This window comes from Solanum pennellii, chromosome 10, assembly GCF_001406875.1.
Source record: "Solanum pennellii chromosome 10, SPENNV200".
Classification (NCBI taxonomy): domain Eukaryota; kingdom Viridiplantae; phylum Streptophyta; class Magnoliopsida; order Solanales; family Solanaceae; genus Solanum; species Solanum pennellii.
Window position 1 is genome coordinate 65618486 of NC_028646.1, and position 12859 is coordinate 65631344.

Sequence of the window (12859 nt, forward strand, 5' to 3'; positions counted from 1 at the left end):
GTCCTCCCAAACACAATGCTAAATATCCAATAAATGTCTGATATCATAAATTTATTTCATCAATTTATAAAAGAATGGGTATAAACAGTACGATTATAATTTGATTATAGCCGGAAAATACCCTACTTCATTTTTATCACAAGGACAAGTAAATTTTGGAGAGTGAATTATCTATAATGACGAATCGTTGACCGACTTTTTAAGGGTTCCAAATGACTATATAGATCAAATCAAGTCAACAATACTTGGAATCTATGTTAGGAAGGAGCCTAAGATTAGTCAACAACGTTCTCCTTTATCAGTCGATGTTGATCCCTAATTAGAAAATCATAATAGCATTGATGGATCGGTAATGCTCAGTTATTATATTTCAATTATTGTTTGTTGATTTTGTCAATTATTTATTAGTTTATATTATTTATTATTCTTATTATTATATATTTTGTAGCGGTTAACCTCAGCAAGATAGGGATATTGCTCCAAGTTATGGACTAAATAATTATTTTGGTCAGTCCTCACACTTTGAAATGACGGAAAATATTGGGACATCCTCAAATTTTCATGTCTCGCCTACTTTTGATGCAGATGATTATCGCTATGTCTAACAGTTATTTTTTTATTTGAGTAAGTTAATTGCATGAGCCAAATATTTATATATTTTTTACATATATAGGGAAAATACTACACAAGATGAGCCCATTGATATTGTGAATATCGATGAAACGTGACCTTCCTAATTACGGCTCACCTTCAGCTAGTGATATGATGATTTGCCTAATGCCGAGGAATCAGGAGATAATGTTCCATTTGAGGCATCATCTAGTGATGATGATTCTTTGACTCCCAATCGATCGCCAAGACCAATGTCCATGAGTCCGTTTCGTAATCATGAAATTCCTATCTTGATCATCTCTCGGATGGTCCAGATATTTTTGGTGATACACATGATGAATATACATCACAACGTACGTGGCATGAACCAGAAGATTTCATGAATGATGCTATTTATATTGAAAAAGACATGTTATTCAATTCAAAGAAGCAGTTGCAAAGAGCAGTTAAACTTCTACATTTGAACATAGCAAGGGAGTGCTTCGTTACTAAATCAACAAAGAAATCATGGCGACTTGTTTGCAGGCGTGTAGAACAAGGATGTCGATTTTGATTGACTTCTTTTATTGATAAACATACTAACATGTGAAAAGTTGGAAGACACATTAAAGAACAAACATGTGATATGGGTACGTGCCGCGAAGGGCATTTCAACTTGGATGTTGAGATGATTGCTAACGTCCTCCGTGTTGATATAGAAAGAACGCCAAGGTACAATTTTATCCCTAGATGATTTTTATTTAATAAGGAAATATTTTTTTTATTTAATAATTAATATTATTATTAATTTCAGGTTTTCCATCAAAGATTGTCAAACAGTTGTTCTTAAAGCATATGACATTTCAGTAAGTAAAAGAAAAGCCTATCTTGATCGCAAGCATGCTTTTGAAAAAGTCTATGGTACTTGGGAGTGTTCTTTTGCCGAGTTGCCGAGGTTCATGGAAGCTTTGAAATACTTCAATGCTGGAACAGTAATCAATTGCATGTTGATAGTCAAGACACATATTGGTGCAGAAATAGTCAAACAATAACATCCACCATGTGGGAAAATTATGGAAGATTTGTTGATATTTTTTCAAAAAAAAAATAATTTGAAAATATTTCAACTTAAAGCTAAACAAAAAGATGAATTTCTGTGTACTTTATGACATAGATACTTTTATTTTGTCTTATATTTTACGATATTCTACCTCTAAATTTTATTTTATTTTATTTTCATATGATTTTGAAGTTGTGTTATTATTGAAACTTTTATAAGACGTGTAAACCTAAAGTTTTCTATCAATGAATTTAGATGTCTTCCTAACCAAAACTAAATTAAGTCTAAGGTTGAAAGTAAATCAAATCAAAGTCACATTCTAAAAAAGATAAAATTTCTCTACAAGTACAAGGCTGCAATCTTACCTATTTTTGCACCTAAAGCAACGAATATGAGTTGTATGTTGTCGGGTTGTGCTACTCCAAAATTTTAATTTTAGTGTGGGGCCGCTTCAAACTGTCGGATTGGAACCATCTTCAAAGTGAATTTTTTTTTGGAAGCCATGAAAAGAAAAAGGAGAGAAGGTGAAGGTGAAGATGAAAAGGTAACTTATTATAAAGTGGAAGATTTTCTTCCACTTTATAAAGTGGAACTAAAAATAAACGTTATGACAGTAACGGAAAACGTTTAGAAAATTGAATATAGTGGAAATTTTTCTTCCACTAAGCTTATTTTAGTTACTTACTAAAATAGTGGCTTATTTTAGTTACTTTTATATTTTTGTGGCTTATTTTGGTTCCCAACTCAACATAATGTCATACATGATAATTTTGTATCATACGTGTATAATGTCATCTACGATATATGTGTCTGCTTATTCAATTTTAGAAAGACATAATACATATATTAGACCCTAAACTTGGCTTCAAATTTTAACTTTGATCTTCAACTTTCATAGTGCACAAATAGACACTTTATCTATCCTACCTTTCAATAAATAAACATGTGATTTTTACAGTTAAAGAGCGTGAAAGGCAATCGCTCCAACGTGTATTAATGAGCCACTCAAGACTGCCAACTAGTTAATTACTTTACACGTCGCTTTTGGAACTAAAAAAAATCAAAATTAATTTTAGTTTATATACAAGAATTAGGGGTGTGCAAAAACCGAACCGACCAATAAACCGAACCGATAAAATGTTATTGGGTTATTGTTATTGGGTTATTAGGTTTTTAATGGGTTTAGAAAAAATAATTATTGGGTTATTGGGTCGATTTCGGTTTTTCCTGTTAGGTTATTGGGTAAACCGAAAACCCAATAAGACGATAGTTATTTACTACTTTACCCTTCCTCAATATTAAATATACATAATTTAATATATAAATAGATTCAATATTAGCTTTTCAGGCTATGTGATTTTTTGGTTAGGAAATTGGTGAGAACTTTGTTGATTATCTGGTGGATCAAGCAACTGTTCAAGATTGTCTCATTGAAATATTTTATTTTAGTTTTAATTCTAGTTCGTAATTGTAGGCGATAGCTTTTGCAAGTTTGTGAATGTTAGTAATTTGATCCAACATTCAAAGTTTTCTATTATGTTTTGGCGGTAAGTTGGTAACATGTAATTATAACATACGTACTATTATATATTATTTGATCAACATTTTCTTATTGGGTTAACCGAAACCGAACCAATAATATTAAAAATCGATAAACTGATAAAAAATTTCTTATTGGTTTGTTATTGGGTTAGCATATTTTAAAACCGAAAACCGATAAACCGAACCGATTATATGTAAAACCGAACCGAACCGACCGATGCAAACCCCTAACAAGAATCAAAATTAATTCCTCCTAATGGTTTGTAGAGCTTGGAGCTCATTGTTTGACGAAGCTTAGAGATTTGTTGATGGCAGACTTCTTGGTTTAAGTTTTTTGTGGTTGTTGGGTGTGTTTTCATGGTGTTTTGGGGTCATTTGGTTGCTGTTTTTGTGTTTGGATTAAGATGGGTTTGGGGTCGGGTATTTGGTGGATTTTGCGAGCTCGAAGCTTGTTCGCTTCATGGGTTGTTCTCAGGTGTGGAGAAAGAAGGAGAACGGCTGGTAAAATGAATGGGGATTTTGGGTTGCCGGAGATTGACCGAAATCCGAGGAGGGGTAGAATTGCCATTTCAGTATTTTTTTACCGTTGTGGGCTATGAAAATTACTCCTCACGCGCTTAATAAGTGCATTTCACACGTTTTGTCAGGTTGGACTCGCATGTTTATTTATTAAAAGGTAGAATAGTTAAAGTGTCTATTTGTGCACTATGAAATTTGGAGGTCAAAATTAAAATTTAAAACCAATTTAGGGTCCAATATATGTATTATGTCTTTTAGAAAAGTTAATATATAAACATAATCCTTAACTTAACGTCAACGGGCTACTATGACCCTTAACTTTGGTTGTGCACAAGTAGACAATTAAACTTATATAAAATTGGAAAAATAGACACATTTGTCTTACATGACACCTTACATGTCAATTTTGTGTCCTACGTGGCGTCCTACATGTATTGTGTCATTCAATATTATACAAATTTAAGTGTCTACTTGTGCACAATCAAAGTTAAAGGATATGATTGTCTGTTCAAACTAAGTTATAGTCATGTTTATTTATTGTGCCTTTAACTATCTACTATACACTCAAAGTTGGATGACATAGATGCTAGTTGAAACTAAGTCAAATAACATATTTATGTATTTTACCAAATATATAATCAAATTGATATTGTAGTTAAAGTTTTATTAGAATATGCCATTTGATTTTTTAAGTTATATTTGATTTTCATAATTACATAAGACATAATAAATAAATATGTTTTTTTAGCTTGATAGTTGACATTTATATCTTCTAACTTTGAGTGTGCGCAAATAGATACTTAAACTTGTATATAATTGAACAAATAAACATATTAGTCTTACCTGGTGTCTTACATGACAATTTTGCGTTCTACATGTATTATGTCATGTAGGACATGTGTGCTTACTTGTTCAATTATATACAAGTTTAAGTGTCTACTTATGCATACTAAAGTTGGAGGGTATAGATGTCAATTGAAGCTAAGTTAGATGATTAATTTATGTATGATGCCTTATATAAAAGCCTTACATTGTGTGAAACTATAACATTCTTCTTAATACATGTACAATTTTATCGGATGATCAAACCACCTTTCAAAAATAAGGTATTGAAATAACCTAAATTTTGATCTTCGTGTTTCTATTATAAATAAATATTTATGACTACAAATTTTTAAGTACATATAATTTTATAAGAAATTACGCGGTTAAGCAAACTTATACTTCTTAATTATTCATCATAGCTTAGTTTGCTATAATTACCACTGCGACTAACATTATATATTGATTACGTGGGCTGACTTCGAGTTTGTATAATTAGCCACATTTGTATATGTTTAATTCACTAGAATATACAAATACAAATGTATAATATACAATTATCTAACCGATACACATATATAATTCACCTCTCTCACTCGCCTCTCTCTTCCTTCTCCCAATCTCGCTCGCATCTCTCCTCCCTCTCCTAATCAGCTTGCTATATATACAAATGCATATATATAATATACAATTATCTAACTGATATACATATACAATTTACCTCTCTCCCACTCTCTGCTCTCTCTCAATCACCTCTCTCCTCCTTGTCCCAATCTCACTTGCCTCTCTCCTCCCTATACCATTCTCGCTCGCCTCACTCCTATCTCTCCCAATCTCATTAGCGATATATACAAATGCATATGTATAGTATACAATAATCTAAGTGATATACATATACAATTCACCTTCTCCCACTCTTTGCCCTCTCTCACCTCTCTCCTCTCTCTCCCAGTCTCGCTCGCCTTTCTCCTCCTTATAACATGTAACTACAAATTATAATTATCAAACTATAGTTATGGAGAATAATTAAGCTATTTTTGAGTAATTATATGTGAAAATTCCTCTAATTTTATAAACAATTCACTAATCAATTCCAGATAAAATCTGTGGTTATAAGTTCAATCAAACCTAATAGCTTTAATTAAAACCTTATATTTATTATAATAAATTTATGAAGAAATATATACAAGATTTTGAATAATAAATAAGTAAGGGAAAATCGTATATAATAGCAAACTATTAATTCAAATTAAATATTATAGATATACTTTGATTTAATTGTACTCTATAGCAAAATATAGCTATTTTTGCCACTTTCCTTGGTGGAATCTCGCTCGCCACTCTTGTTTGGTGGCAGTTTCACTCGCCCCTCTCGCTTTTTATACAAACACAAATGTATAAATTGCGTTTGTGTTTGTATAAAGCGAGAGGAAATTGTACAAATACATATATATTCGTTCCTCTCTTTCTCTTCTTCCAGATCTTGCTCGCCACTCTCCCTAATCTCGTTCGCCACCCTCACCTCTCTGTTTATACAAACAGAAACGAAATGTATAAATTATGTTTCTGTTTGTATAAAGCGAGAGAAAATTGTATATACACATGTAAATACATATATTTTCGTCGTATACACTTATAATTATACAATAAAAGTACTCCCATGCCAGTTTCTTTTGTCTTTCTCTCTTTCTCGTTTTATATAAATTCAAATTGTATATAATTTCTCTCTTTCTTGTTTTATACAATTCGATTCAATTGTATATTCTCTGCCCAAGTCTCTTTTGCCTTTCTCTCTTTTTCATTTTATACAAATTCAAATTGTACATAAATCGGCCTGTACACTTATAATTATACAATAAAAATATTTTCCAGCCCAAGTCTCTTTTGCCTTTCTCTCTTTCTCGTTTTATACAAATTTAGATTATATATAATTTCTCTCTTTCTCGTTTCATACAATTCGCTTCAATTGTATATGTATAATGAATTATACATATATATGTTTGCTATGGAGTGCAATTATGCAAACTTTGTTATATAATACAAATATGAATTTTGTATTTGCTAAATGTGAAAGTTGTCCATAAATAAAATAACAATTTTCTTATCTCACATTTTCAGTATAATAAATTCAATATTTTAAAAAATAAATTCTAAGAAATAACTATAATTAATAATAAAAACAGATTACTTTTTTTTTTTAAAAAAAAAACTAAACAACTAAAAATGAACATTCATTTACATTTAAACAAACAAAAATGGACAGAAAAAGAGCAATAATATAACTTTTTGAAAATCATAATCCAAAAATGTTACTTTCCCAAGTTGGACTACTCCAATAATACTTAATATTGGTATCGAAAGGGGAATAGTTGGAAAAGGAAATGTGAAAAATAGGACAACAAAAAGCAGCACCCGAAAAAGATAGTCCATAGCGTGAACGGCAAATCTAAGATCCACATACACAAATATTTAAGTGTGACCTTGTCGAGTGCCGTGAATAATTGCATCAAATAATAACTTCCTCAAGTGACAAACAATACATCAATAATTGAACAAAAGAGCTCAAATATATTTGCACCATTTATATTCTCTATTTCAAAATAAGTAAATTGTTAAATCATTTTTTTATAACTTAAAATAAGTGAATTCTTTAAAATTTTAAGAGAATTATTAATTTTTTTTCCCATTTTTTTTGCGTTTATATTTCTAGATGATAATTCCAAAAGAGTTAATTACTCGAATATTTTGATTGTGATTACACTCGTGGGTATGATTTTGTAATCCATGGTTCCACTTGGGTTGTATTAAACTTTGTTTATTTTCATTTTTTGCTTCTTATTTCTACCATTTCTTGCACAAGTCAATGCCAATTTCTTGATTGCTTAATATTTTGTAATTAATATTTAACGAAATGATTAGAAAGACTTTTATATTTGAATCTGTTTATCAGTTGATCAATTCTTCTATTCTTTCCTTTGTCAATTAGATCCTTAAATCCATCTGAACCAATATTTTAAGCCTTTAATATTTTGAATCCACCTTTTACTTCTACCATGTATAGTGATGAATTCATCTATTATTTGATCAATTAAGAGTTTGGAGAAGAAATAAATGAGTTAGGGTAGGTTGGGTATGGTGTTAATGAGTCAGATTTTAATTTTAAATTTAATTGAATTAGATCTATATAATTTTGGCACGTGAACGTCTAATAAGAGGCCACACAATTTAGTATAGTTTTATTTTTGTAAAATCATCAAATTTGACCGTTAAAAAGTAGCACCAATGGGTCAACTCGTAACAACATTGGCATGAATGAGCCCAATTATTGATAGATGGATGAACCTTTTATTAAAAATTTGATGACATATTTAAATTTATTTTGATCAGTTTAATTTTGGTTGACGTGAACCCTTGACAAGAGATCACCTGAAAAAATGATTTTGCAAAATCATGAAATTTGGCCATTAAAAAAAATAATGGCATGAATAGACCTTTTGTGTAACAATAGTAACATGATTGGTATACAGTCGTGTTTGCTATGAGAGAAAATATTTTTCAGTTTTCTCATGTTTGGTTGGGTTAAATGTTTTGAAAAATATTTTTCAAAGGCTAAAGTATTCATCACCCCCCTGAACTTGAAGCTTTTTATTTGGTGTACACTTAAACTATATTTTGTTTTAATTACCCCTCAAACTTGTTTATTTCACTATCACGTACACCTTTTTGTCTGCTGCTCCTAGTGTGACTACACACACGCGTCAGCTGGCAAAAATAGTGATGATGTGGATTTTCACTTAGATAAATAATAGCCACCTAGATAAATTAAAATGATAAAAAATAAATATCATACTCCAACTCCTTTTCCGCTCGCCGTCAATCTCCACCACCAACCACCGTATATCCTCTTCTCATCTCTCTTTCCGAGGCAAAATCAATTCTTCACTTTAACTTCCTTTCCGCTGCAAAATAACACGGTTTCTTCCAGCTCACATAACACTCCATCTCCTCTCACCTTGCTCAATCAGCTGAATCGGAATCCTTATCCATTTTCAATGATGAGAAACAACTCTGCTACCCGAAGAACTGGCCATTGGGCTTCGATAATGATGACGACGACGGTGTTGATGTCGTCTGCGGCCGGTCAATATTGAAAAAATAGAGATTTTACATTTTCTTTTACTGTTGTAGCTTTATGACGTGGCAAAAAATCACTCACTCACGCGCCTAGTACAGTGTGATCTCAATTTCTACGCCAGGTGGACAGAAAAGGTGCACGCGTTGGATGAATAAACAAGTTCGGGGGGGGGGGTAATTCAAACAAAATAAAGTTTAAGTGTACACCGAATAAAAAGCTTCAAGTTCAGGGGGATAATGAATACTTTTGCCTTTTCCAAATCAACTCATTTTTCTTAAATTTAAGGAAAATGATTTCCTTTCAAAACTTAAGGNTATATATATATATATACCAAAAAAAGAATACTTTTAAATAATTAAAATATAAAATTACTACTAAATGTTTAGATTATTTAAGCATTTTTTTTTACAATAATAAATAACTTAAAAATATTTTTTTTTAAAAAAATAGAATGATATAACGTGGGTTATTCTTATACTCCCACAACCTCCTTATCTATAGCAAAATAATAGTAACATCATCATCATCATCATCATCATCATCATCATAATAATAATAATAATAATACATTTATCAATATATAAAAGGAGAAGAAAAAGTATCATGTGTCAGCACCACAAAATTTCTTTATATTTAGTTTTGAAATATAAAATCTTAAAATAAATTAGAATTAAAATTGGGTTTTGAAAAACTAAAACTACGTTTTTTAAAAAATAGTTACCTTAGTTTTACATTTGAAAAAGTCAAAGATAAAATAGATAAAGATTAAAAAAAAGTTAGAACAATATTTTAAAAAAAGGAGATAATGCACAAGTATCCCTCAATCTATGCCCGAAATTTTAGACACACACTTATACTATACTAAGGTCCTATTACTCTACTGAACTTATTTTATTAATAATTTTCTACCCTTTTTGGCCTACGTGACACTATCTTGTGGGCCCAACAACTGTTGATTTTTTTTCAAACTAGTGTCACGTAGGCCGAAAAGGGGTAGAAAATTACTTATAAAATAAGTTCAGGGGTAATAGTACCTTAGTATAGTATAAGTGTACTTGTGCATTATCCCTTTAAAAAAACTACAACTACTTTTTTTAAAAATAGTTACCACAATTTTTTACATTTTAAAAAGTCAAAGATAAAATAGAAAAAGATAAAAAAATGTTATGAAACTATATAAATTTAGAAGAAGAATAAAGTAAGGAGAAGAGAAAAGACTTTTTATTCATCTTGAAGTATATTCAACATTCATAGATCTTTTACAAATCTTATTTACAATGAAGGAAACCCTTTATTTATATGTGAAACCTAACTTGGTCCCCAAGTAGGAATTCTAACCATATCCTAAAAGGACGCCACATAATTAGACATTCACTATAATACAAGTTGTTTATAACACTTCTGCTTGAATGTCGCTAGATTATGTAACTCATTAAAACCTTACTAGATAAAACCCGGTGGAAAAAAAATCTAGTGAAAGAAAAAGAGTACACATATTTAATAATACGCATAATGAATGTCTCATTAAAAACCTTACAAGGAAAACCTAATGGGACAAAACCTTGTGAGGAAAAAAGAGTATATCGCGTATTAACTCCCTCTAATGACAACATCAATTCAGAGACTAAAATCTTCATTTTCCAAGCTTGTGCATCATCTTTTTGAAAGTTGTAGTTGGTAGAGACATGATGAATAAATCAACTACAGTATTACTTGAACAAACCTCTTGCATGTTGATTCACCATTCTTAGGAGCTCATGAGTGTAGAAAAACTTTGACGAAATATACTTTCTTCTATCTGCTTTTATGAATCTTCCCTTAAGGATCAAAGATTTCTGCAAGTTCCTTACTTTAACTTCTTTACGCAAATAATCTATTGTCTTTTAAAAACTCTTCAAGAGTTTTAATTCTAATTATCAACTTGCATAACAATACTTGTATATACTTCATGCATTTTGAATCTATTTATTCCTTATGAGGATGATAAACAAGTTTTTCAAAAACTTTTATATGCTTTAGATTTTGAACCTAATGGATATTTTCATATCAATTTTGTCAAGTGACAACATTCAATATTAAATGTATGACATCTTCTAGTGCCTAGGTTGCAAGTCAAATAAGCTTTACGCTTACCATGATGCATCATTTCACTTTCCATTTGATAATTATTTCTACACAAACATGCTTTAATAAATATAGATCATATCCTCGAATCTTTCACGATATTGCGCGCTATTGTATCAAACATATTGTCAACGATATATCATTTTATATCGATTCACAATACGACAAAACTTATTGAGATCTCATCATTTCATTATTTTTAGGTAGCTAACCCTCTCATAAGGTTTCTTAAAGTGTTATGTCTTAGGCTCTCCAAGAGAACATTGTCTCCTTAATATGATCATTTTGATTCTTTGATCCTCCCCCATTAGTCTATCGTACTTCATGCATCTCGTAGACTCTATCCGTAAGGGACATTTAATAGGAGTATTTACAACTTTTGTGTTGCTTCAAACCTCCCCCTTATATTAGACAAACTAACATATATCTCAGAATCTATCTTTGTGCATCATGATATATTCATTGATTATACACTGCACACCAAAATAATCAGATGAAAACTATTTGGTCCTTGATCATAAATCAATTAACAAAAAAATTGATTATAACTTATTGGTTGGATTCATACAATTACGTTTGTATGTAATATCATATTTCAGATCAACACATGAAACTTTATTTTCATAAGCAATGATTCACTATGTGAGATATTTAATGTCACATCATATAATATATTTATCAATATTATCAAGATGAATTATCTTGATTTCATATTCTGAAAGTTGTGTTTTTTAACTCAATTAATTTGCACAAACAATTTTGTGAATGTCAAACTGCAAGTTGACAACAAATGCACCTGTGATTATACTATGATACATCTCTTTATCATATCACATGATAGGTGAACGAGCCCATATTCACCTTTTAACTTTTCAGGGTTAAGAAATTTAGTCTCAACTTTCGTTTATGATGGTCTCACAATTAACTTGTCTTTCTAACATGCAGTACAAGAAAATTCACCATTTGAAAGAATTTTTAAAGATGTCCATTTTAATTTTTCATAATTCGTCTAAACATTATAGACTAATGATGTCCTAGAAAATCATGCAAAATTAAGAAAGTATTGAAATTAGTAAACTTCTTATTTATCATATAATGTGCCTCAATAGCACTAATTCTTATCCAATACAAGCCTGAAGATAAAGTATGAAATTTTTCTATAATACATGTCTTCTTAGAGATGTTCTTGGTGATACCACATCTTTGACCAAAGGTCGCAATCTTTCTCATGCCTAGCATGGTGGCTTACACCTCATTCCTTTTAGAGAATGGATCCATATTTTTAGCATTTATCAAAAGTTCTCATTCTTCATGAATGGAACACGTAACATGTAAGCTTATCAAATTATGATAGCTATAGTACCTCATTCCATATTTGTGTGCATTATTCAATAACTTGTCTTCTTTCAGACATATTATGCACTATTACCACATTCACTTTTGTAATGGTGTAAATTCAGTAAATTTCATGACTCCTCATCTAAAGCACATTAGTTTTTCTTTAGTCATTATTATCTCATCAATATGGTGCATTAAGACTCAAATTCAATGTCTTATCCATATAAAAGTGTCTTAAGTCATAAATCAATGAGTTTTGAACCCAAAATCTTATCATCATGGTGCACCAGGACTTTGACCCAATGTCTTACCCTTTTGGTGCGAATGAATGTAAATCCATTGTCTTATTCTTTTGGTGCGATAAAACTTAAATTTATCGTCTTATCCACAATGAGGCTCAACCTCAAACCTTCAAAATAATTGCAATTTTGTCACTTTTGATGATCATTAATATGATCATATTAATATTATGGGTGTGTTTGGTATGAAGGAAAATGTTTTTCATGGAAATTGTTTCCTGGAAAACAATAGATTTTGGACTTATTTTCTCATGTTTGGCTGGTGCGTAGAAAATATTTTCCGGAAATGATTTTTAGTGTTTGATTTATGAATGAAAAATGTTTTGAGAGACATCTTTTATTTTTACTAGAGTAAAAAAAAATTTATGAAATTGAAAATATTTTTTAAAAACAATTTTTATTTGGGGTGGTGGTGGGGGGTGGGGGAGG

The 12859-nt window shown here is 30.5% G+C and overlaps 1 protein-coding gene across 1 annotated transcript; it reads left to right on the forward strand.

Moving 5' to 3' along the window:
• The first annotated feature begins 672 nt into the window (after positions 1-672).
• On the forward strand, positions 673-1794 carry LOC107002141. The gene is made up of 2 exons (XM_015200049.1): positions 673-1323; positions 1406-1794. The coding sequence occupies exons 1-2, from the start codon at positions 1238-1240 to the stop codon at positions 1641-1643; spliced, it is 324 nt and encodes a 107-aa protein (XP_015055535.1). The 5' UTR covers positions 673-1237; the 3' UTR covers positions 1644-1794.
• The last annotated feature ends 11065 nt before the right edge of the window (positions 1795-12859 follow it).

Excerpts from the sequence above, each read along its gene's own strand:
- LOC107002141 (XM_015200049.1), top strand. The coding sequence starts at position 1,238 with ATGGGTACGTGCCGCGAAGGGCATTTCAACTTGGATGTTGAGATGATT. Across the intron at positions 1,324-1,405 it reads GATATAGAAAGAACGCCAAG|GTTTTCCATCAAAGATTGTC; the intron begins GTACAATTTTAT and ends TATTAATTTCAG.